This window comes from Eschrichtius robustus, chromosome 10, assembly GCF_028021215.1.
Source record: "Eschrichtius robustus isolate mEscRob2 chromosome 10, mEscRob2.pri, whole genome shotgun sequence".
NCBI lineage: Eukaryota > Metazoa > Chordata > Mammalia > Artiodactyla > Eschrichtiidae > Eschrichtius > Eschrichtius robustus.
In genome coordinates, this window is record NC_090833.1 from 66,002,679 (window position 1) to 66,027,491 (window position 24,813).

At 40.0% G+C, this 24,813-nt stretch overlaps 1 protein-coding gene across 12 annotated transcripts in view; it reads right to left on the reverse strand.

Annotated features, from left to right (window-relative positions):
* Positions 1–379: 379 nt before the first annotated feature.
* Positions 380–24,813, reverse strand: part of BNC2 (basonuclin zinc finger protein 2) — a 414,209-nt gene continuing 389,775 nt past the window's right edge. For 6 of the 12 annotated variants that reach the window (XM_068552671.1, XM_068552668.1, XM_068552666.1 and 3 more), the window contains 3 exons: positions 19,215–21,184; positions 18,718–18,783; positions 380–3,623 (listed from right to left, as the gene is read on the reverse strand). In XM_068552671.1, the coding sequence (XP_068408772.1) occupies positions 2,963–3,623; positions 18,718–18,783; positions 19,215–21,184 (2,697 nt within the window). In that variant the 3' untranslated portion in view covers positions 380–2,962. Of the gene's footprint in view, positions 3,624–5,247; positions 5,282–18,717; positions 18,784–19,214; positions 21,185–24,813 lie in introns of all 12 variants that reach the window. The other 6 variants (XM_068552670.1, XM_068552667.1, XM_068552676.1 and 3 more) reach the window with 5 other exon arrangements.

Here is a 24,813-nt window from a genome sequence, read left to right on the forward strand (position 1 = left end):
ACACTAGCCTGGTTTGTGGCAAGTAACAAACATTTGTTCTAAGCCTGGTTCGTTTGCTGTGACCTGCTGACAGCTATGTAATTCACTCATTAGGGCTCTTTGACCTTTTAGTTGACATTAAATTAAACAGAGTAAACACTGATTTTTGTACAAGATGAGTTCTAATATTTCAACCTAGAGTGTAACTGTTAAAAATGGCTGAAAATTTGTTATTTTCATAAAACAAAGTGTCATTTAGTCTACGCACACTCCCAAAGCTAGTGTTTCCATAATCTTTTGGTGGGATACCAAAAAATATTTTTTTTCCACTCTTTTGGAATCGAATCATTTGGATAATAGGGCAAGAGCAGCAACACAGAGAACGCTAAGAGAACCAAAATGTTTGCAAACAAACTTTCATTATTCTAGTTCAGTCTTTCACAAACATACTGTACAGAGTCTTATATGGTATAAAACAAACAAAGGAAAACATCTCTGTCTATTCAATTTAACACAACACCAAAATAAAGCAATTAAGACTTTGGGGAATTCAAAGGTACAAGAAAACAAAAACGGTTAGCACTAATTCCTCAGCTTTTTTAACCGTAAACATTTGTCATTTAACAGACATAGTGTCTGATATAATTTCTTTTGTACTGCAAATACTTTTGGTCTCTCCTCACTGTAGAACAAATGAAGAATTAAATGAACCCCATAGCATGCTCTGAAGGAGATGAAAAGATAAAGCCCCTAGACACATCTAGCTTATCTTTAAGAATCTATCATTTGTGAAATCTTCACAAAGAAAAATACTGAATCCTCAACTAATGATGCTTATTTTTGGAAACAATAAATACTGTGAGGTACGATAAATCCTACAGGAAAAATAAAAAGAGAAACATGTTAACAGTTTCCTTTGGCAAATTTAACGGAAGTGAATGCTGATGTGAACCTAGAAAAAAATCACAAAACATAAGAAAAATGGAAATAACATTAAAAGTTAAGACAAAGGGGGTATTTCTAACTTTTAGACTGAGAGAAATGTTTGAGGCCCTTAAATGCAGAAAAGAAATACATTCTCTTTAAATTACTGTGTACTGTTTGACAAAAAATATTCCTTGTTTATCTTTTTTTCCCCCCTCCACTTAAAAAAAAAAAAAAGACAACAAAACACAGTCTGCAGCTCACACCCTAATGGTTTTGGCTGCAGACTGAACTTGAGTAAATATCACCATTTAGTCAGTATGTTGTGGTAGCCGAGGCAGCTGATGTGGTAAACCAGCTCAGGCAACATGTGTAAACATCGGAAACAAAACAAAACACAACAGAAAAGGTTTGGAGAATCCTCTCCCCTCCTCTTTCTCACTCTCGATTCCTTGGTTTCAGGCTTGCTTTCATTTCTCTCTGACAAATCGTGTGGGGACGCACAAAACACTAAACAGTGAGAGATCCTATTTTAAACCCCCTTCTTCTGGCTTTTCAGAAAGGAGTGTTGCTTAGTTCAAGTTCAGCACATGTTTGCAAAGCTTCCAAGTACTGCTGCTGCCACTGTTAAAGGTCTTTGATTTTGTCTATCAAACCAGCCTGAATCAGAGTACTACTGCAGAACGTGCAGTAAATTACATAGCCACACAACAGACCCACCGAGTTCAGACTTTTTCTTTTTAAAGGATTAAGGGTTAGGTCCTTGCGAATGAGTGCTCGACTCTTTTACTGTATTCAGCTTTGTTCCATAGTGAGTAATTTGGGCTTTTGTATCCTGAAATATTATCCAGCCTCTAAAGAATAAATGCCTTAGCTGTTTCACACCACATAATTTTGTTTTCCTTTTATGTAACTTAACATATAAGCAAGAAGGTTGCAGTGTTGATTGTAATAACATTCGGCACTTGAATCACCAAGTGTTTTTTTCTAAAGCGGTTTTCTGGTGGCCGACAAATTGGCCTGTGGTTATGTTGAGTGACTAATTGTATTTTCTTTTCTGGAAACTTGTGCAAAGTTGGCAGTTTTGTGTTAACACTAATACTTTTGTTTGGCATTTGTGCCCTATACTGACCAGACCATTTTTATACAAGTGAATTTTTTTAAAAAGACACTTACTTGAAGTATGGCAATAGTTTAAGGATAAAAAAGAAGCATGGATATTACACATCCCCTTGTAGTGTATGAAAAAAAGTGCATGACTGGATTTATGTACTAGTACAGGACATTTTAAAAAATCAGATCTGTGCTGTAAGGCATGCCAGCACCTCTTTATCACTATATCTAGCAGGTAGTAAAAACAAGACCATGTTTTTTTTTTTTCCTTAAAAAATGTGCATTAATGCTAACATAAATGAATAGAGCTAGCCAGCAAACTATTTTTTTTTCCTGTATATCTAACAAACAGCTGATGTAACTGTAAAAATTAAACAAAAGAGTTAAACAACCATCAATACAACTGTTTTACATCATTGGCCTCTCAAGGCTAAATATTTACAGGTGAATCTGCCATGCTTTAATTGAAGATTCTCTCAAAACCTTAAAGTTCACAAAAGACAACTATAAGGAGTTCCTTTTTTGTTTCTTTTTTTTTCTCCCTTTTATTTTTTCGCAGGCAACAGTCATGGGCACAACAAATTGTCTCTTTGGAGAGGACCAAGAATTATTATTCTGTCAAAATTTGGGCTAGTTGCACGCTTTTATGTGTGTATATGTGTTTAAAGGGTACTTTGTTTTCACCCCCCAATGAAAGATCCGACCTATAAAGGAAAGAGAGAAAAAAACTTCAAAAGCACCTAGTGTTTATCTTTTTGTATCTAAAGAAAAGAAAACGTGTGTGTGTGTGTATATATATATATATGTAGACACAGAGGCATACACGTGTATACACACACACATATACACACACACCATCCCAAGTACACAAGCACACACTGACTATGGCAGTTCAAATACGTAGGCCATCTGGTGAGAGCTGGCATTTGTAGTGTCCTTTCTGAGACTAATCTACTGAAGTGAAGGGAATGTTTTTGTGGAGATTAGGGTTCTGACTGTGCCGATTCCGGCTTCGCACAGAGGAGAACATCATATTGCAACCGGGGACTTTGCACTTGTGCATTTCTCGCAAATGCACGGTTTTGTAGTGCACTCGCAGGGTCCCCTTGTTGCTGTACATCTTGTGGCAAATGTTGCACATGATCCCACCATTGCTCCCGGACAAGCTGTTGAACATCAGAGATCCTGAAACGTCAGCCCCGAGGCTGCCAGCGAGGGTGGGGACCTCGGCCTTGTGCGCCGACTCCCCGCTGTCACTCGCCCCGTCGGTGTCATCCAGGAGAATCCCCTCGTCGCTGCCTGCGTCGGATTCTCTGGAGGAATGGATGCTGCTGCTGGACTGGAGGCTGGAGGTGGTGCTCAGGTCCAGGACCATGTAGTCCTCCGCCATGCCCCTCCCGTACCCGTTCAGGTGGGAGTCTTCTGTCCCCGCGGGAGAGGAGGCGTCTTCCCTGACGTCGAGCCCCAAGGGGTGCTGGGCACCATAGATCTTCATCAAAAATTCATCCCGGAGGTCCTTGCTAAGGGAGGGCTGCGATGAGTCCAGGCCCATGTCATCGAGTTCTTTGGTCAACAGTTTACGATGGAGATTGATGTTGGCACTGTGTCTAGGAAAACAAGAGGGAAGGGGGGGGGGGTAGGTGTACAGGGAGTGGGGAGGGTGAGAAAAAGGAGAGCATTTTAAAATGGATTCAGCTTCCACTAGGCACCACATAAGCACATTCATTGCTAATGACACCCCTGTAAAAGCAAACATTTCCCCACATCCTCAGGATTTGGGAGTAAGTGGTGGTGGGGAGTGCAATAAGGGGAGCTTTTCATTAACGTAAGTTTTGTAAGAGAGTAAAATTCCTCAGTGGTAGGATGAATGCAAACCCATGCACCTTTTCCTGAATGATTGTTCTGTTCGTTTTACGCTGTAGCAGCATGAGCTGCAGAGAATCTCACAGCAGAGATTTGAAAAAAATACATTAAATAGGATAAAAGGATGGAAACGTTCTGCTTGTCTAAACTGAACAATTTGAATTTACCTAAAAACAAAACGAAAGCCTTTTTTTCTACAGCAAACACTTTTAGAGGTATAAAAGGGATCCCTTTTTAAAAAAAGTAAATGGTCTAGATAATTTAGGGTTCACTTGACAAAATAATGAATTGTTCCCCCTCACCTTCCTACACTGCAAGATTTAGGTAGGAAAAACAATTAGCTTAAAAGGTTAGCAATTTGAAGTAGGGTTACAGACTGTCTTTAAACATAAATCCCTTTTTGCAGAATGGTTTGGGATCTCAGCTAAATCTAACAGTAAAATACATTTATTTTCAGAAGCTGCTACATTTTAGAGTTGAAAATGTTTTCAAGTAATTTAAGTTTTAAAATTTAATTCTTAAAAAAAAAAAAAAAAAGCTGAAAAAAAGAAGTTGGCTTTTTAAATAAAACCCACCCACCCTTTAAAAAAATCACACTCAACAACAGAAAAAAACCCAAAGGGACCAAAAAAGAAAAAACCCCACACACAATAAATACAAAAAAAAAAAAAAAAAAAAAAAATCAAGCACGATAATAACACATGGTCCCTCTATTTTAACAACTGGAGTCCGTACTTCTTAGACAAGCAAAACTTTTACTCTACTCACTGAATGCTTTGCTTGCATTAAAAAAAAAAAAAAAAAAAGATAGGATTTGTCCCAGAGCATCCATAGGGATGTCATGATTTACCAAAGCCTGATAGGTTATTATCTGTCTGAAAACATTGCCTTTGTATTTATATCCCCCATTTATTTTTAAAGTGCCCTTGGGCATATACCTCTCTCCACCTGCAAAGGCTCACGTTTGACACGTACCTAAATTGAAGGCTACCCTTCCAAAAAGTAAACCAGTAAATAAATATACAGATACATAAAAGCTTCTCAATAATGGCAGAAGCTCTACATCTTCGAGAAGTAATTGTGATAACAGAAATTGATAATAGAAATGACCTAGAATGGCCAGCATCAAGTTCGACAGACCTCCTGATTATAATTAAAAAGTATGGAAGACCGAAATGAGTCACTCCATTTGGTGACAAGCATGGCTAATATTTCTTAGAGATGGTTGAGAGGTATGTGCCTCAGAGACAAGAAAGGTGGGAAACACTTCTCCACCTTTCCACACAAGACAATATACAGCACTCCGGGTTTGAAGGGGCAGAGGGGCGGCAGCCCTCTCCACACTGCACTTAGGAAGGCTGAGCTTACCTTGTGATAATAAGATCAGCTTTCTAATCTTTTGCTAAATCGATCACAAAAGAAAGCAAGAATGAGAGACAGAGAAAAAGAGAGAGAAGGAGAGAGAGAGAGAAAACAAATTCACATTCTAGACATCTGGTTTAAAAAAAAAAACTTAAACAATAACATAGGGATTTAAAATGTTCTGATCACAAAATCATTTTCTGTCATAAGCGATCATCTCATATGCTGTCTTGATGATTTTTCAGATCAGCCGCATCATCCAAAAAATCATAAATTAAGATAAACCAAATTCACAGCATCATCATCATCCATAAATGAGTTCTGCACAGATGCATGCAGTGTGCAGATATGTGAATGATCAACAGAAGTGGTCCCCACGGTCCCTGCTCTGACACAGTCGCTCCCCGTCTCCTTGGTGTCAGATGGCAGATGACTCCAAGTGCAGGTTGCTAAGCAGAGTGCAGGAAATGCCTACTGTGAAGTCTTTCCCCTGACATGTAGGTATGACACCACCAGAGTTATTACAGGAATGTGGAAATAGAGTGACAGTACATACTGTCAAACAATCTACTGATAAAACAATCTGCCAACCACAAGCAGCTCACGAAGTCCTACCCCTCTGTGTATTATTTTTAACACCCTCCCTCCCCTCCCTTTCTTAATTTCACAAGCACACATTTTGCGATGACTTTAATCTAGAACTCCGTTGCTTCTCACACATCTGCAGTTACCACTTCCTAGATTCACTGCTGAGAAAACAGCAGCCAGACCCACAGCAGTCACATCAAGACACACTGAATAAGGAAGAATAAATTAACACCGACAAAAGGACACACTGATCCCCCAGATGGACACATCTTTCCGAAGATCACTTGTGAAATTGCACATCTCCACTGCTATGTTACCAGGAAGAGATGTTTCTCTTCATTTCTCACTTACAGCAATAGAAATCTGTAATCTAATTAGATGATGTACCAGCCCTCAATATCTGTCAACCAAACAATGTGCAGAAATGTGTAGACCAGCTCTGGCACTCTGTTCAACAGTGTCCCTTTTCTGCTGTCAGCAGTACTGTTGGCCTCTGCTAATATAATTACATTGGCTTTTATTCAATTAAGTGCCATCCCTTGCTTAAAAAAAAAAGCTACTTTATCAATTGATTCAGGTGTAATGCAATAATAAAGATGAACTCATGGCAGTGCATTAGCTCTGCTGTTCATAACTTCAGTACACGGGTTCATTCGTGGTAGTCGATTTCCATTATGCAACCACAGTTCAAGAGAATTGATTCTTTTATGTTCATTTCTTAATCTGTTTCATTTTTGTTTAATAATCCTCCTAAATGCCATATGCAAAATACTTGAACTGGGGAGGGGAAGAACGTGCTGTGGAAAGCTTACTGGTCCACTCTCATGATGGTGGGCTTGTTCTAAGTAACTCCAGTACGACTGGGGTGGAAAGAGGCAAAGCAAGAGAAGGAGGGAGAGAAGACAGATTCTTTAGAGAGTCCTGACCCTGTGCCTCAAGAGGTTATTAGGTTCAGCCTCCACAGAATGGACAAAAGGCAGCACTTGATGTTAACAGAGACCTGGGCTCAGTCAATCCAAACCCTGAACTGTCAGAGAACACTGCCCAGGGAGGAGAGACAAACACCTGGGGTTAACAGCAACTTCCAAGTTTACCTGGATCAGAGAACCAAAGAGGTAAAAAGAAAGGGAAGACGGAAGAGACACAGAAAGAAGTCACGCCAACGGACTATGAGACGTACGGGGAAGAGGATCGTAAAATGGGAGGAAGAGCAGAGAGTGCTGGAAACGGGAGGACCCACAGCAGGGGAAGCAGTGGGCAGCTGTCTGTAAGAGGGAGAAGGGGGACTCCAGAAAGGAACCAATTCTGAGTTCTCCAGAGAGAGAGTTTCTCTAGAACATAAACCTAGTGTTCTGAATATTTATCTCCAGAAAAGAGGAAAAAATAATCATGAACAAAAACCATATTAGAACTTACTATATTTTATAAGAATGTCAACAGTACAAAAGCTGTTTCTATTTGCTTTGATTAGGCAGGTGATACCCAGACTCCGAGGAGGCAGCTTCCTCTTACAGAAAAAACAAAAATGACTGGGATGAAGAGAAAAGGTGAGTTGATAAGTGGAAGGGGGAAGGATCTGATCTCACTGGGGATCTCGTCAAGAGAGTAGGCCAAAATTTAGTCCCAAGATGGTCACTTTCAAGAAGAACGTAAGCTATACCTTATTCAACCTCAAGTCTCTTGCAGCTCAAGTAGAATGCTTTGCACTTCAGACATAATTACATTTATTTGACTTCAATCAATAATATGCAGCCTTACAGAAACTTTCCCCAAAATACATTGTAGAAGAGAAAACAATGATCCCAAGATTGGAAGCATGTAACCGAATATTTAAGAAAAGACACTGATAATACAGCAGAGGATAATTCTGACCCTATCACACCCCACTGTGGTGCAAGGTAATGATATATAATTAGGGCATGACACAGTCCTATAACCTAGCCTATGCTTGGAATCACAAATGCTTCCTCTGACCCTCTGTACTCTTCCCTACTCTCTGTACTGAGTTTACCAAAAGCCTCCTGAAAACTAAGAGGACCCTCAAAAGCAAAAAAGTAATGAAGCCTGTATGATATAGGGGAGGTCATAAAGCCACACTTACTCCATGAAATGCTGAGTGGAAGTACTCTAGCTGGACTAAAGTGGACTACTAGTCTTTTTCGGTTTCTTTAATGAAAACGTATGTCAATTATATGTCAGTTTAAAAAAAAAGAAAGAAGAAAACTTTACCATGCAACCACAGAAGACACCAAATCCAACACAGTCAAGCAAATGCAAGTGCCCTTTAGAGAAAGTCAGTCCTGTCTTGAGCTTTTCTCTTCTCATGTTTCTCTTTCCAAGCTTGTTCAAGTGCCCAGTTCAACTTAATGCAATGTTTAATGATAAAAATAAAAATTAAACACATTAAATACATTGAAAAGAAAAAGCGTTTTGAGATTTTAACTTTCGTTTTGAGAGGAAGGAACTTTAAAAAAAAAAAAAAGTCTCATGACCAAATTAGAAAATCAGAATGTGGTTGTCCAAAGTGAATAGTAAATCAAGCTATAGGTTACATGAGAAGCTGAATCTAACCTTAATTCTTAATCAGTTCTGAGCCATTCTAAACTTAGTGAATTGAAACAAAATACTTGATAATTAATTACAATGCCTCAGGTGGAATGGAGTTGAGGCTCCATTTTGGAGCTTTTGCCTTTATTTTTTCTGCTCACCTCTGCCACCACACACACACACACACACACACACACACACACACTTCTCAAATTATATTGTCCAGAATGATCACAGTGATGTATACACAGCAGATACGACTATATATATGGGGTGCGTGTGTATGTGTGTGTGTATGGGGCAGAGAAATGTTATTTATATACAATCTGGGAAAATCTAGACGCTGGGTTTGAGTGTATTGTGGGATACTGAGTCAATATTCCTGGTCAGAAATTAAATCTGCTAGCCAAATCCACAGAAATGAAAAGTTAAAACCTCTGCCCCTCATTAGTTCTCTTCTTATCTGATTGCTATGACACTATCTGTTGTCCTTAATGCCTCAAAAATATTTGTATCATCATTAATTGATGTCTTATAGCCCTGTGAAGTAAACGACATTTTTGTTAGTATACATTTCTGTAAAACAAGTAGTTGCTCTAATAGGCTAATATTTAAAGATTTTTCTCCAAAAGAGCCAAAAACCATCCCTAGCTCAGGAAATTCAATGTAAAATTCTAGTGAACAATGCTCCAAAAACCCCCAGAAGTATCGAAGTACATAATAAATGTAAGAAATAAAAGCTAAGCAAATTCTTGCAAATTAAAAGTATGAAATTCAGTCACTTCAATCCCTTTCAATATAAAACAAATCATCCATACTGGTCACGCAGACAGTTCCCTCTACATTCAAATTATTCACTTGAAGATAAGCTCCCACCAAACTCTTCTGGGGTTTAGCTAATTTACTGCACAGATACGGCACGTCTGTTGTAATAACAGGTAGGATGTATTGGGGTCGACCATTTATCAGAATTAGACTTCTTTTCTCAATTCACAGTGAATTATGCTGCCTACATGACTCCCCTCTCTCAGAGCCTGCCATCCCCTTACGGCCCCTAACGTGGCAGGCGAACAAAATTGACAGTCTCATCTTGTCAACAAGGGACGATTCTCCTGAGAAGCCATTTAACTTTGCCGAGGAAGCAATGTATTAATGTGCCTGTCCCGGGAATGTTAATCATCTTCAAGCTTCCGCGACCTAACTTTGACGTGAACGAAATCACCAAATTTGTTTACTAAATGAATCGTAAAATGGTAATAAGAAAGCATGACATATATGGAAAAGCCAAACAGATGGTTTGTTTACTCCACTTTGCAACTTTATAAATGTTGTAACTCTGAAGATGTTAGTGAGAATTATTGGTTTGTTGGCAGAGGTGGACGTGTCTCTCGCATACTAAATCTGGCACTACGGTTACAAAACAATTTGTCATTGCTGTGGAATGCATAAAAAATGTTAATGTAGTATGGCATTTAGGAAGGCAGATTGGTGGATGGAAAACGTCTATGCTGGATGCTCAGGTTAAGTGCAGAATTGATATCCAACGCTGTTCCCTAACCATTTTACTTCTGAGTTGTATCTGACACATCGAGGCTTCTCGATGGTGCTGATTATTCGATAGATAACCTGTTGCGCTGTAATGTGAGACGCGTGTTACACTGTGAATAGGATTATGTTTTCACAGCATTTGGAAATTTTCTCAATCAGGCAGCTTTTACGGTGCTCAGTTTACTACCATTGTTGGGTAAGAAAAAGCAAGGCGGTTCACCCTGGCATCTTTTAAGGACAAATAAATCTGAGCTAGAATTTTGAGATTTATGTTTACCCTGGATGAACTAGCCCTCAAGTCTTCATCCGTTGTTTTATTGTCTTATACAAAGAGTTTAGAAGACCTATTTCCAAAATAATAAGAATGCATTTTTCTCTAGATGCTCACATTTCTTCTCCTATTTAAAAATAAGCTGTCTTTTCTAATGTGTACAGGGTGGGACATCAGTTTCTCTGAGATCTTTTTCAAAGGAAATACTTCCTAAGACTAAATATCCAAGAAGGTTTTATAGCATTAAAATGGTTAATTTATGATCTTTTAAAAAGACAACATTTGGGATGTATGAGTTCCCCAAGACGGGGTGGGGGGGGGGGACAGAATTTTGTAGGCAATATTATAACTTAGCTATGGCCTTATCTAGAATTGTGTTGAAAAATGAAACTACTTAAAATACATGAACAAAAAGAATGTGCAAAATCTAATTTATGTCTTTGGTTAAACAATGTCAAAACTACCAGCTGAGACAGCAAAACTTCAGTTAAGCAACCAGCAACACACCTATGCTACTAAACATTTCAATGTTTAGCAACATGCAGGTGATTTTTTTGAAATTCTTTTTACTTTTGATTCACACAAGCATAGCCACAGAAGCAGAATTTTGTATGAAAGAGGTGCTTATTCCTCCCCAGATCATGAACCACTTTCCCCAACTTCTTAGTTCCATATATATTCATATTCAAACCACCACGAATCTTGTGGGATTTACCTGGTGTATCACCATACAGTGAAATTTCTACCTGTCTGCAGAAGAGAAATGAGAGAGCAAAGTGAGCTAAAGAAACCCCTGCGTTCATCTTGCTGCCCAAGGATCACTTGGGAGCAAGAAACATTAGCGGCTATTCCAGCCTGGCGCTTCTATCTCATTTGAAACATCTCCTCGTTCCTGACCAACAAAGAAAATTTCAATAGAGTACTTTTACTGGTTTAACAACAGTGAGCTCCTGGGATCATCAAAGTGCTAAGCCTTTTCCAAGGAGAGAAGAAATCAGCAGCTCAAATATAATTAACCTTCCATTCTCAATGCAAACTGCCACGCACAGGACCTCTGCAGTCTATTAGCGAAGTTATAATGGCCAACAGGCAGAAGCAAAATTGGTCAAAAAGTTGGCTGCTGCTGTCATATTTTTGGAATTATGATTAATGGCCCTAATAATGTGGATGATTACTGATATGTGTATCTCCAGCAGTTTATCATATTGCTCTGGCTGCCTACGTCCACAATAAGCAGGATGCTATCATTTACCTCTTTATTGAAGGCAATCCTTCTCTTGAAGGAGCATATTCTAATTGCTTCGTAATGTTTTATGTCTTAAACACTTTGCAGCTCTGGACCTTGCCAACTGTTTCATGTCTACCATTGATTAATTACTGAATGTTTAATCAAAATTTAGAACCTAATGTAGTCATTTATGAGCGCACTGCAGTGCCAAAGTAGTTAGGCTCTGCTCCCAACTTTGGAGAGTGCTGAGTTCAAAATCAAATCCCAGCCATGCATGAGAATCCAAGAATTTCACCTTGGGTGCTCGGAGGTTGCCAATTCCATCTCTGCTGATGAATGGAAGGTAATCTAACTACAGGGTAAACAGCATCTTTACCTACCCTCTCCCCACTGGATTTCCCTTTCCTCTTTCTCCCGATTGCCTAATCAACAGAGCACCACTGACTGCTTGCTTCTGAGAGCAAGAAGGTTCTCGTGAATACCCATCACAAGAACATAGCTTTGAAGTGGTTAAACAAGTGAAAAATAATTTGCTGGGACAAATACATAAGTTTTTTTTTTTTTTAATGTGGATTTTTTATGGTACTGTCATACAACCATTCACCGTTGAAGTTAAGTGTTTTTTTAATACCATTACTGAACTGCTGAAATGGATGCTAATATAGCTTGGAGTGCTAATGTCAAGTCCTAGTAATAAAAAAGACAGACTGCTGAATGAAATAATTTCAAGTAAAAAATAGAACAAAAGTGCTCTCTCTCTTGCTCTCCACTTTTATTGAATTGGGACTGACTGAGCCAATTGCTTTAGAAGTCTGTAAAACACAATTACTAGTGAGCGGACTGACCCCCCAGTGCCCCCTCAGTGACACAGCAGACTAAAAAGGCAGCAGAGTTAGAGCGGCTCCCCTCAGCTGGCCATCAGACCCAAGAGGCTTGCTTTTGAAGGTCTGTTGTTCTCATTGCCCAAATCTGTCTCCTTTGACTGAAAAAATCTTATTCCCCATCCATGTGCTAAAGTAACTTCATACATCACTTCCTAAGATGAAGATGTCTATTCTGGCAATTAAGGATGATCTGTCTTTTGATATTCTTATTTATGTGGGTGTTTACGTATAAACACACATATACATTATGTGGATGCATTTAGATGAGAATGTTAGCATAATTTTTGAATAGCTAGTAATAATTCAGATTGACATATGCAATAGCAAAATTGAGGCGCCACTTACGTATGTTCGGGTAGAAGCACTTGGCTTTTTTCTCCTAAGGTAAAGTCAAAATAATTAGAGCAAGCAAGAAAAAGAATTAAACTAGAAGTAGGTAACATTTTTCCCCCTAGTTAATAAGAGAAGTAATAAACTCCATAAAGTACTAGAGTTAAGATCACTAACACTTCAGGCATAACAGCTTTTTACCAGGAATTTACAACTCCTGTTTTAATTCCAGCAGCTAGCATTAGGACATAAAATCTAGGTATTTTTTAAGTGTAGTTTTATGTTAAATAACTGAAGAAAAATTGTTCTTTCCTGAAAAGCATTCTTTTCTCTTCCTTCTCAGCTTGCTTCTCTCTCACACGTGCACGCACACACACATCTTGGCACTGAAGAATTAAAGTTAATAAATCCCTTTTTTATGACATTGTAATTTTTTGGCAAGTGTAAACTCCTTTTATATTCTGCCACATTCATTTATTTGAAGCTTGTGGGAGTCTTACGGCAAAAACATTAAATTATTTCTGAGAAGGCTTTTTTAAAAAAGAAATGCCTTCTAGCCCAACCTTCACTATGAAATTTCAACAGAGAAAGAAAAGTCTGTGTTCTTCTTAGCACAAGAACAACAACAACAAAAATGATCATTCACAACAAGAGAGAGCTGGCAGAAGCCTCTCACCTTAGGAGCGAGCCCATCTTCCCAGGACTGATACAAGCAAATACTAATATATGTGTGAAGTCTTATAACCTGCTTCCAGGTGAGAAACGGTCTATGTTTTTTAAAAAAGAAAAGACTATCTAGAAAAACAAATATTTCACATGAATAATGATGAGAAAGAATCACACCGAGAGAAAGTCTATCAGAGGATCGGGTAGACGGTGGTGGACCCAAGGGAGACGGAAATCAGGAAGATGACCCTTTCAAAGTGGTGCTATCATGAAAATTACTACCTGTGCATTCAGTACGTGCATTCTGCTCTAAATGCTATTTTTGCCTGAATTTTCGAGTTTGCACTGGCGAGAGCAGTAGCTTGTTCCCTTTGAGGGAAGATAAGGGATAAAGGGTATTACAGAAGCATTACGTTTGTGCAGAGGAAGTTATGTAGCCACAAGAGATTGAATGTTACTCCCATCAATAGAAATTTGTAAGAATTTCTTTGTATCATGGAGAGAAAGTCCTTTGCCTGCCATTAAGCTTTGTTGTCTATTTTGTAGGCAGTTTGGTGGAAGCGACTGGTGTAGTTCTTGGACTGGAGGAGTGAAAGGTCAGCAGAGGCTTAAATGAGCTTGTCTTACATCCAGCTGGGCCAGCAGGAGGTCATTAGGAAGATCCGAGGCTCACTGTAGGCTTGACAGAGTCTCTCCCCATGATACAAGGAGACTGTTTTGCTCATTGCTCTTCTCCCAGGATAGATAAAGAAGCCCGGAGACAGGAATGACACCGAAGTTTATCTTACTACCAAAGTTTCGGTTGAGGAGGGCACACCTAGCAATTATTCAGTAGGGGGATTTATTTTGTTTGTTTGCCTTTGATGGAAAGTAATGGAGAGAAGTACAAAAGACCTACTGATCTCCTGGCTGTATTGTGAAACCAAACAGAGTAACAGGGAAGAAAAAAAAAAAAAAAACAAACTCTTCCTTTAAAAGTCAGAGGACCTGCACAACTTCACCTTTTAAAAGAATTCTGGTAAAGGAGAGCTGCAGTTTGAATGGCAAAAATATAGGAAATGAAAAGGCTGACGCCTTAACATGTTCTCTTCTTGTACTTGGAGAGGATTAACACGCTTTATTTGACAGCTAATTATATTAGGGCAAATATACTAATAGTTATCTTAAGTTGGTGCTAAGTGGCTCATTTCTTAGAGGTACTGCCTGGTGAAATCATGTGTACTTACTGAAAATCTCTCTTTAGAAAAGTTCTCTATAAGTTTCCAAACACAGAGAACGATGGAAAAAATGGATGTCGCTGCTGAGAAGGTGCTAACAGGAGGCAGGTAGCATGTTTTCGCATCTTCACCTCTGCTGTTAATGTATGCAGTGGCTCGTCAGAGGTAGCTCAAGTTAATTTATTCCTGCACACCTGTACAGGGCTGGAAGTCAGGTAATGAGACAAGCAAAAACTATACACCTCTTTGCTTTTTAGGTACAGCTACCCAGAGGCCTATATAGGAACAAACTTAGTTCTGGAGACATCAGCAGGTTTTAATAAACCAAATACAGATGTCTTATTCCATACAAATCAAGCAGTTTACATGTTTAAATCTGGACAGATTTAACTAGCAATCAAAGAGAAGGTTCACACTTGGCACCAATGGTTGCCTCCTATTTACTTATAAATCACCCTGACCAAATATTATTTTGTTTTTAAGTCTATTCATGGGGCTGAATCGCCTTTCCTACACCTTGAAGATCAACCATATATGCTGACCCTTCTGATAAAATTCAAGATAAACGGTGGCAATTAGTGGCCACTATTCTCAGAGGAAGAGAGGAGCAAAGATGCAGACCATCTAGTTTCTGTGGACAAAGTCTTCGTTATAGTTGCCAATGTAAAATCTATTTAGGTCTGTTTTAGTGATTGGCATTAAATGGATTTTTTATCATATTAGCAAATGATAAGGAATTTGGGGGAAGAGGACAGAAGGGTTTTTACTTTTCTGAATAAAAACCAAATGTAATTTATAAATGGGGTTGATCCATAGCCACTCAGCCCTCCTGGGGATCAAAAAACATGACAGAGGATGAGAAATGACCAAAGGAAGCCAGGCCCAGCCAATTCTATGACACTATCTTCAAGAAAATTGTCCTTTATGAAGACTGTAGGTTCTAGGCCAGTTAGAATTTCTTCTTCCCAGGGAGTATTTTCATATGTTTACTTCAAAACCCAGGGTCAGCTTTCCTGTTCCCTGACAGAACAGCATCTTGGCAGAAAAATCAAGGGACAAACAAGAAAGAAGTAAGGGTGTTTATAGAGACTGTCAGGTGTAACACTACACACTGTTATCAGTATACACGTAAATACTTCATCCATTGCCTTACGGTTCTATAGTTCTTTACAGGGAAAATAATTTACGTTTTACTTCTAGAACTTGGAGTAAAAATTACCCTAACCACCACCTAGTGACCAGATGAACTGGAGTCTGGGTATATTAGCTTGCTCTTTGTCATTAGTGTGGAATGGTCCTCTTTGCTTTCTAATTTATTAAACTCACACTCATTCACAGCTGTATAGAAAAGGACACCTCTGACACTGCGCTTGGACTCCTCAGCCCTCACAAGCCTTGCTTGTGCCCCACTCTCTCTCTCTCGTCTCCCTTTTTGTGACTTTACACAAAGAATATTCTTGCTTTTCAAAAAGCCTTCAATCTGATCTTATAAAACCTAGAAAGACCGTAAGCGAAGACTTGGCAATCTCTGCTACCTAGCCGTCAACTCTAAAACACAGCATTTAACATCTTTCTACTTCCATGCTACTAACAGCCTATCTGAGACCAAACGCGCAACTCCCTCGTGTATAACCATCTTGGAAGAAGCGCAAGAAGACCTGTTTCTCTCTCCTGTAAGGTGTTCTAAGCCCAAAGACAAGAAGGGTGCTTTCGTAGACAGAAGGAAGAGGGTCATTCTGTCAGTTTTATCACAGGCATCCCAGAAACCCGGTAGCCTTGCACACTTCAGCCCCCACTCAGAATGCCTTCTAATGCTTTATTTGCACAAGGAAGATGTCGTGGAGTCCAGGATGGATGAGTCGAGACTCTAGGGAGAGGAGAGAAATGGGCGAGGACACGGCAGGATTAAAGGCAAAGGAGGATTTCTGTTTGGGAAGGTATGTTGGCTCAGAGAAAGGTAAGAAAACTTATCCTAGCTTCATAGTGAATTGGAGAGGAGAAAAGCAGGGACACGAAATTCCTGGGGTTCTTGTGACTGACACAGTACAAGTGACGAGAAAGGGGAAGATAATATGTCTGAGGGGTAGATTCGAGATGTGAGGCAAGAGGCTTTGTGAATAAGGAGATTAAATTACAGGTCATTATTAGTTGATGAAATGACAATAAAAGGCTGAAACAGGAGTACAATTACAGTGCAACTGTGTTTCCTGAGATGGAGGAAGAGGGTGGTACCCCAATGGCATCACTGTTTTTGCTTATTCAGTGGTAGTTACATTCACATCATATATTAAGTCATAGACTCAACAAGGATGAACACTCTTCTTAAAAAAAAAAAAAAAAAAAGTCAAAATATCAAGAGTTTTTGCTATGTTTTTACCCTGAGGTCAAAAGATTTGAGGATTCTTGAAAAGCAAAATTTCACGTGAGAATCAAGACTTTCTTGTACAGTATTTTTTTTTTTTCAATTTGCTTTTTATCATGTGTGACAAAACTCCAGAATTAAAAAGATTAGGCATGACGTGCTATTTCACCCATATGAAATGTAATCACCTGTCTTCTGAGGTTTGCAATCTCTTCTGTGACTGAACATACATGGGAGAATATCTGTATTACGCTTCTCACCTAGAATATCCTATATCCTAGTTATCCTAGGCACTGGTCTAAACTTCTGTATGGCTGGTCACTCATGAAACTCTCAATCCTTAAAATAAAATTAGAGATTGAAATATTCTTCTGCTATCAATCAATCAATCAATAAATGTTTTTCCTCAGACAAACCACCCTCTCCACAGTACCTCCTTATACATTAGGACATAAAAACACAGCACTTCCGTTTTCTAGTGGCTTGACATAAATGAAAGCACCAAGCTTCGGGTGTTGTATGTAGCCTTTGGTCCCAGAGCCATTTATTCCAGTGTTATGACTTGCAGTATTTTCAGCAAACCAACTAAAACTGTGATAGGAATTCATGCAAATAAGCTTAAATTTTGGCTTGTCTTCAAACACTCCATTTCCATAAATGTTTTATGCAGGTTTTCATGAGTCTTTTATTTTTGTTAAAAAAAAAAAATCCAATGCATTAACCTCATTATCACAAGTGCACTATTTCAAACATAGAAGAATGAATATTGCTCACAAACTTGGCGGGGTTGGCTATAGTATTATATTTTATTATTCGAAGTCTAGCTATCTTATCTGCTGTATTCTGGGGCTGTCAATGATAACCTGGAACTGAAAAGAACTTTGTGACCATAAAACATTTTTACAGAACAAGGTAAATAGGGGAGGGGGAATTTTTAAGAAGAGAGATTTCTCTTCAAAGCATGTTTTGAGTTGTACAAAGAAAGCCACTTAGTTTTTTCTCAGAGATTTTGCTTTTCATACATTGGGCCGCTTATATTTTAGTACAAAGGAAAATATATTTTAACTTTCATTTTTAAAAAGATTGAACTTTTAAAAAAAGCAGAGCATCCTAGGGACAGATCACTACTTTTCAGTGTACTTCTATTAATTATATGTTACTTTGTCAGAGACCTCTGCCCAACTGATAAACACTAGAATTTGGGTGGTGGCTCTTTGGAAACTTCCTAATTCATTTTGTTTCTTCTACATATATTGATTTTTACCATGTAAAAAATTTTCTCCAAAAATATTTTTAAAAGGCACTGGAAAACCAAAAACCACATCCAATATGACGGGATGAACTAACTGTGTGACTCTAGTTGGGCTAGTGTATCATGTAAATGATCTGTTCACAAGCTTATCTCCGCAAGGGTAGGACAACTGTGTTATCCCACCACTGACCACCTTGACACATTCCATTTATATCACATTTTCTTCAAGATTGAAAAAGACCACTGTAGGTTTAGGACCAGCTGCTTCTGTTTAAGCCCAACTGTTTCAGAGCTGCAGCTACATAGCTAAGGTGTGATGTCATCTGAAGGCTGGACATAATATATTCTAACTGATCCTCAAAGTATATGCATGCCTCCCCTTCTGTGCATAATTCCCACGACAGACTATATTTTAGAGATGTGCTCAAAGACATTGTAAAGTTAAAGTAACCCACATCACCATACCATTTCCCCGTATCAACAATTACTTTGGTCCCGTTTTCTTCTGATATTTTTATGACTCTTAAAGAATTCAAGGACATACTAAATACTCATGTAAGAACGATAACATTTCTGGTTATACCTACGGAGATGCAGGCTGTCTCGATGTCCTGGACCTATGGTTCTTTCCATCCGTAAATTTCTGTTTCTATATTGGATAAATATGTGTGTATGAAGATAATATATTGATTTAATTAAAAAGCCACATGGCAAAGCAGAAATATATATAACAGAAGCTGCGGCTTCTAAGTGAAGGTTCACGGGGAAGCAGGGAACTGTGTACATAGTTAACTTATTCACACCTAGATGCATGGAAACACACATACACACATACACAGAGCACAGAGAAAAATGGCGTGCATTACTGGGTAAGATGGCATATGATTCTGCATGCTTAATCACAACAAGCACCGACTGCAACAATCCTTCACGAGCACGGCAGCTTGGGGGTCACGTGATCACTGTGGACAATCTCTACAGTGCATCAAAAACATCTAAGCTGGATTTTTTAATGTTTCAAGTCCACCATGACTGGCACCCTCCACCCCCAGCAGGAGCAGCCAATGGAGATTTACTGACCTGTCTCTGCTTCGGCGAGAGGGGAAGGCGGCATTGCAGCCAGCCACCGTGCAGACGTGCATCTCTTTCAAGTGAACGTTCCTGTAGTGAAGCTTCACGCTGTAGGAGCTTTTGAAACTCTTCTTGCACACATAACAGATTTTGGGGTCTGGGCTAGAACACAGATCACCTTCCGGGGAGAACTTTTGAGGGCTGCCGTAATTCAGAGATGATGTAAAACTCTCGTGCAGGGCTGCCATGCTGGCACCCCCGCCGTTGTACAGTCCGTACTGGCTCATGTAAAACATGTCATAAGTGGGATCTGTAAACTCTTCCTTCACCTTGATGACGTCCTGGTGAGAGGGCTCACTGTGGTTCTCGTCCGGCCTCTCACTGTTCATCAGGACTTTCTCGCTCACCTCGCCGTGCATGTGCTCATCCCCTTCCATGGATTCCTCACCGAGTTTGGGCTCCGAAGACTCAGACTCGTTCTCGTAGTCCCGCTCAGGTTCTTGGTCCTCGGAAGTCATGCTGTCGGCCCTTCTTATTTCAGTCCTTGAAATGCACCGGGTCCTGCTATGCTTAGAAAAGTCCTTCACAGACATGCCTGGACTCATTTCCTCCTGCGAGTGGCAGTGATTGTCATGGCTCCCATCGTTGACCACAGCTCCGCCATCATTGGGGTCGTCGTCTTCATCGTCAAACTCATCGGCAGTATCAATAATTTCCTTCTCGATCTTCACAGGCATGCTGGACTTCCTGGGCTTCTTCTTGGGCGCCAGGTCGGCACTGGGCTCATGAGTGGCCATCATCACTACTGGCACTGCTGGCTCAGAGGGTAATGGGGGGAGCTGCTCTATGGTACCACTGGTTGGAATGATGGGACTGGTCGGGAGGGAGGTTGGAGGACTCACCATTTCCCCCGGGGTGAGTAAACTTCTATAAAACGGAGGAACTGGTTGGACAGTCTTTAGCCCAGAAAACACCAGCTGGCTAGGGAGAGGATTCTGTAAGACGGGGTCTAGTGGGGGAGTGGTAAAACCCATTGGGGGCCGGCCAGGGCTTGTGAGTGTGAGATTTGATTTTGTACTTGCTATGACGGGGGTGGCAGCCCCTGATGTGGCCCGAATTAAATCTTTGTCTCGGTTATTCCTTAACATAGGCATGTGAAGGCGAGGGTTAGGGTTCGCACTATGACGGTTACGGCTTCGGAGGGAGCTAAAGACCATGTTGCAACCTTCGATGGTGCACCGATGTTTGATCTTCAGGTGAACAGCGTTATAATGGATTTTGAGAGTACCTTTGTCATAGAACGTCTTCCCACACGCGTTACAGAACACTCTTCCTTTCCTAGAGGCTGACCCCATCCTTCTCATCCGGTGGATCCGGAATGAGCTTTTTGGGTGTTCGGTTTTGGACAGATCACTGACCGGGGCGGAATTCTGAATGGGGGACACGCAGGCTGGCTCAGTTTTGGGCTCCACGTTAGTAATGCTGGTCAGGGCGTTTCTATTGGGCGTCTGGTCGTTCTTGTAGGGTGTGGGAGACACTTCAGATTCACTGCTCTCGTTATATTCATTCTGGGTCGAAAGGCTGGGTTCCCGCAGCCTCAGTCCTGGTTGCTCTAACAGCAGCCCATTCGGAGGCAATCCTAGCAGCGGGGCTGAGACCGGGTTTATGTACTGGAATGGCAGCAGGAAGGCGAGGCTGTTGGGGATGTTTTCAAAGTGATGAATGCTGGAAGGGTTGCTGTTCTCTAGATGGGCAAGGAGGCTGGGACTCCTGGTGCGATTATTGCTCTCAATGAAAGTTCTGATGTCTGAGTCTGTCTTTGAAGACGGTACAGCTACGGCCTGCCCCTCTTTCTCCTGAATGGCCATCAGCTCCACAATGGATTTGGTTTCTCCGAACCGCAGAAACTGCTGAAGGGTGATGATTTCCTCTTCTCGAGACATGATGGCCCAGCGGTCCAGCACCTTGCCGGCAGCATCCTGGAGGCCACATCAAAGAAATGACAAAGACAAACACAAAAACTTATTGACTGTGCATGATTATTCAGTGCAACCGAAGGTGCTCTGTCTGCTCATGGAACACCGAGAGCAGAAAACAACATGCAAGCACGGTTAATACAAGTCGATCCACAAAGCATACTTTTCTGCCATGCCAATGTAGTCATTAGAGTCACAGTTAGAGAAACAGATTGAGTTTAATAATGTCAAAGCAAACAAAACGTAGACCACTGGGGCTCTGTGATCTAAAATGCCTACACTACTGCTACTTTAACAACAATGGCCTATAGACTATGCAAGTATTTAGCATATATTAGTACAAGATGTGAACTCTTGCTGTGCAACCCAGCGTATGCAAAAAAAAAAAAAAAAAAAAAAAAATGGTACCTTAATCCTTATCAAACAGTGACACCATAGGAAGGAATTGAGTACATTTTTCAAATTTTATTTCTTCAGCACAAGCACTGGATTCAGTGATGTAAATTCCTTTAAATAGGAGCTATTATGTGAATTTCTGGATCAAAAGGATGAACAAAGTAGCATTACCCCTCCCCCATACCCCCATTGCTATGCTGTATTTTCCCCCCTTTTTAATGGCTATATTTTCGCGTCATTTACCAGTAGCCTATTTCATAAGGTAGAGTAAGGAAAAACAGTAATTGCACTTTTCTGAAAATTGATTGTAATCCTATGATTCAAAGTTTGAGTTAGACTTAGCGTATTTGACTTTTTATGATCTTGTTATAAATGACAGCTATACATTATCTAGAAAGTAAACATGTGATGGATTTAGATAGAATAAATGTGTAAAAAATGTTGTCTCTTAACATCCTCCTCTGATAGCAGAGGGAGTCCACAGAGAATACACATCAGTAATCACCAGACTATGTGTTGTTAAATATACATCAAAAAGCATTTCACACTTTCATTTTTGCTAGTAACTATGAGATACGCCTGGAGGTCGGACTTAAAAATCCTTCAATGTAATGTCAGGCAATCCATTTCAGTATGGATTGAGAAAAATCTATTCAAACACTTAAATAATGACTCCATCATCTTCTAGGGCACAGCTTCTTCCCACCAGGACAGGATACTCGGCAACCCTCTGTGAACAGCACTTGCTCCAACCCTTGACTGTCACTTTACAGAAGCATAAAATCGTCTTAAATAACAAGACAAGAGCCTTATTAATTACAAAGAGGAAAATCATAACATTATAATGGAGAAACATAGCAGACATCACCCTAACCAAGTTGTCCAAGAAACATTACCCAGTGATAAGGATCATCACGGACCTTGTGTGAGATAGATACGTATGTGTATATATTTATACTGAGAAGGGCACACTGCTGCTTCCGTGGCATGCTTGCCAAAAAAATGTATACCTCAATCTAATTATAAGAAAACATCAGATAAACCAAAACTAAAAGGCATTCTGCAAAACAGTCGCAAGTATTCGTCAACGTGTAAATGTCGGGACAGATTTTTAAAAACTCAAAGACCTAAGATTGGTTACAGATTGGAGGAGACTAAGAAGACAGGACAAATAAATGTGAGATTCTAGGGATCCTAGACCAGAAAAAGAACACTAGTGGGAAAACTGGTAAATTTGCAACAAAGTCTCTAGATTAGTTAACAGCATGGTATCAATCCTAAATTCTTGGTTTCAACAACCGTACTCATGTAAGATGTTACGTTAGGGGAAACAGGATAAAGGGAACTGTACTATTTTTGCAGTGGAGAATTCTCTCTCGTAGACCGTTCTACTCAGCCTTGCAATATGAAATTCTCTCTGGACCACAATCGTATGGTCCGAATCATGACACCTAAAATTTGATAATAAGGCAATACTTGTCATTTATTTAAATTACTTAAAAAAGAAGCTCTAATAGTTACATGGTATTCCTTATAAGGCTCATTGCTAGCATTCTATCATTTTATATGTGTGGGTGTGTCTAGTCCTACATAAATTATCAAATACAGATGTCCCTCCCTCATCTTGTAGGAAAAATTAGCCTTCAGATCAAACACTCTCAGACAGCTATCTGTTCACATTAGTCATACAGTGATGTGTATACACGGTGACTCTGGATGGTCCTGGAGTCGAGCAGTAGCCATTTTTTTAAAAGTATCGCTCACAGCAACGGGTCTCCCTTCCATTGTTTTTTGGGGCAGGGAAGTAAAGGAGAGTGTCGGTGTTGTAAATAAGCAGAGAAATAAACTGTGATTTTTGCAGAGATTATCTCATTTGAGCGTTATAATAGCCTCCAGAGCTCAGCAAATGTGTAACAGATGAGACACCAGAGGTGAGATGGCTTAAGGTTGCGAAGATGCTAACTGGGGTCCAGGACTTGGACCCAGAAATTCTGACTCCAAGTTTGCTGAGGTAAGTGACTGTCGTCCATGAGGCCATTTTGCAGGTGGGCACTGAGTTTGTGATAACAAGGAACAGGACCTCTCCTGAACAAGGCTGGTCTCCAGAGCACTGTAATGCCCTCTTCTACACTATTTTTCTTTTACCATCAAATCCATTTTCTTGATTGTTCTTTTATGGAGGCTTTCACTATGGAAACCCAATCTGAGCAAGGTACAGCCATTTCTTCTTCAGGTTCTTCCCAGGTGGCCTGCACCTAAATCTGCATATCGATAATGTACTGACAGAGCTTGCAGCCTCCGGTATTAAAACAGGCCTTAGAAACCATAGCAACTGATTAAACCCACCTGAGGCATCTCCTTTCAATCACCCTCCTGTCTTCCCTCCCCTAACGGTACACAGCAGTCCCATATGGTTTCTCTTTTCTCCTGGCCTGCCACAATGCCTGCTATTTCTAAATCTACTGCCTTTCAGACTCTTTTTTTGAGGCCTGAGTGGCTGTCTCCACTAAAAAGGAGACTGTTATGTTAAAGCACTTACTTCTGGTGGAAGAGGTCCAGGCTACTTTGCTGGTAGCCTGAATGATAAAAGAGAAGCTTCATTTATCGTGGTAACAGAAGCATCCATTTATATTTACACAGAAGGACAACACAGTATCTTTGTAAACAAATGTGCTTGAGGACGGGACAAATATCTACATTGCATACTCCCAACTGGAGTCCTCCTGACAGGGTAACCTCTGGATCCAGGCAATGTGAAGTGCCACCAAAGTTCTTTCCAAAGAAGCCATCATTCATCAAGATGATCTAAGACCATCACATTCTTAAAGAGAGAAACTGCAGCAAGAAACAAAGTTGACTTTCTCATGCAACAGAATGGGTCTGAAAGCTCAACGCTAGGAATGAACATCAGTTTTAGCATATCCTCGGATTAAACTGGTTGAAGGGAGTTAGAAATCATCAAAGGGAAAAAAGAGAGGCCAAGGTTCTTTTTTCCTGAAGATCTTTGTGACAGAAGTAAGCACGATGTGGTGCAGTGATTCTCAAACAGTGGCTTAAGACTCCTCTGTTAAGACAAGACTTTCCATGAGTGGTCCACATGCTATTCAAAAAGGGCTAGTCTGAGGGCTATTATTTTCCTAAAACCAGTCTGCAGGTAATTAAGAGCAACCATTTGGAAACCTTCGGGACAATGGGACACTGCTGTAACAACTAAAGGCATGATCACTTCTTTTTAA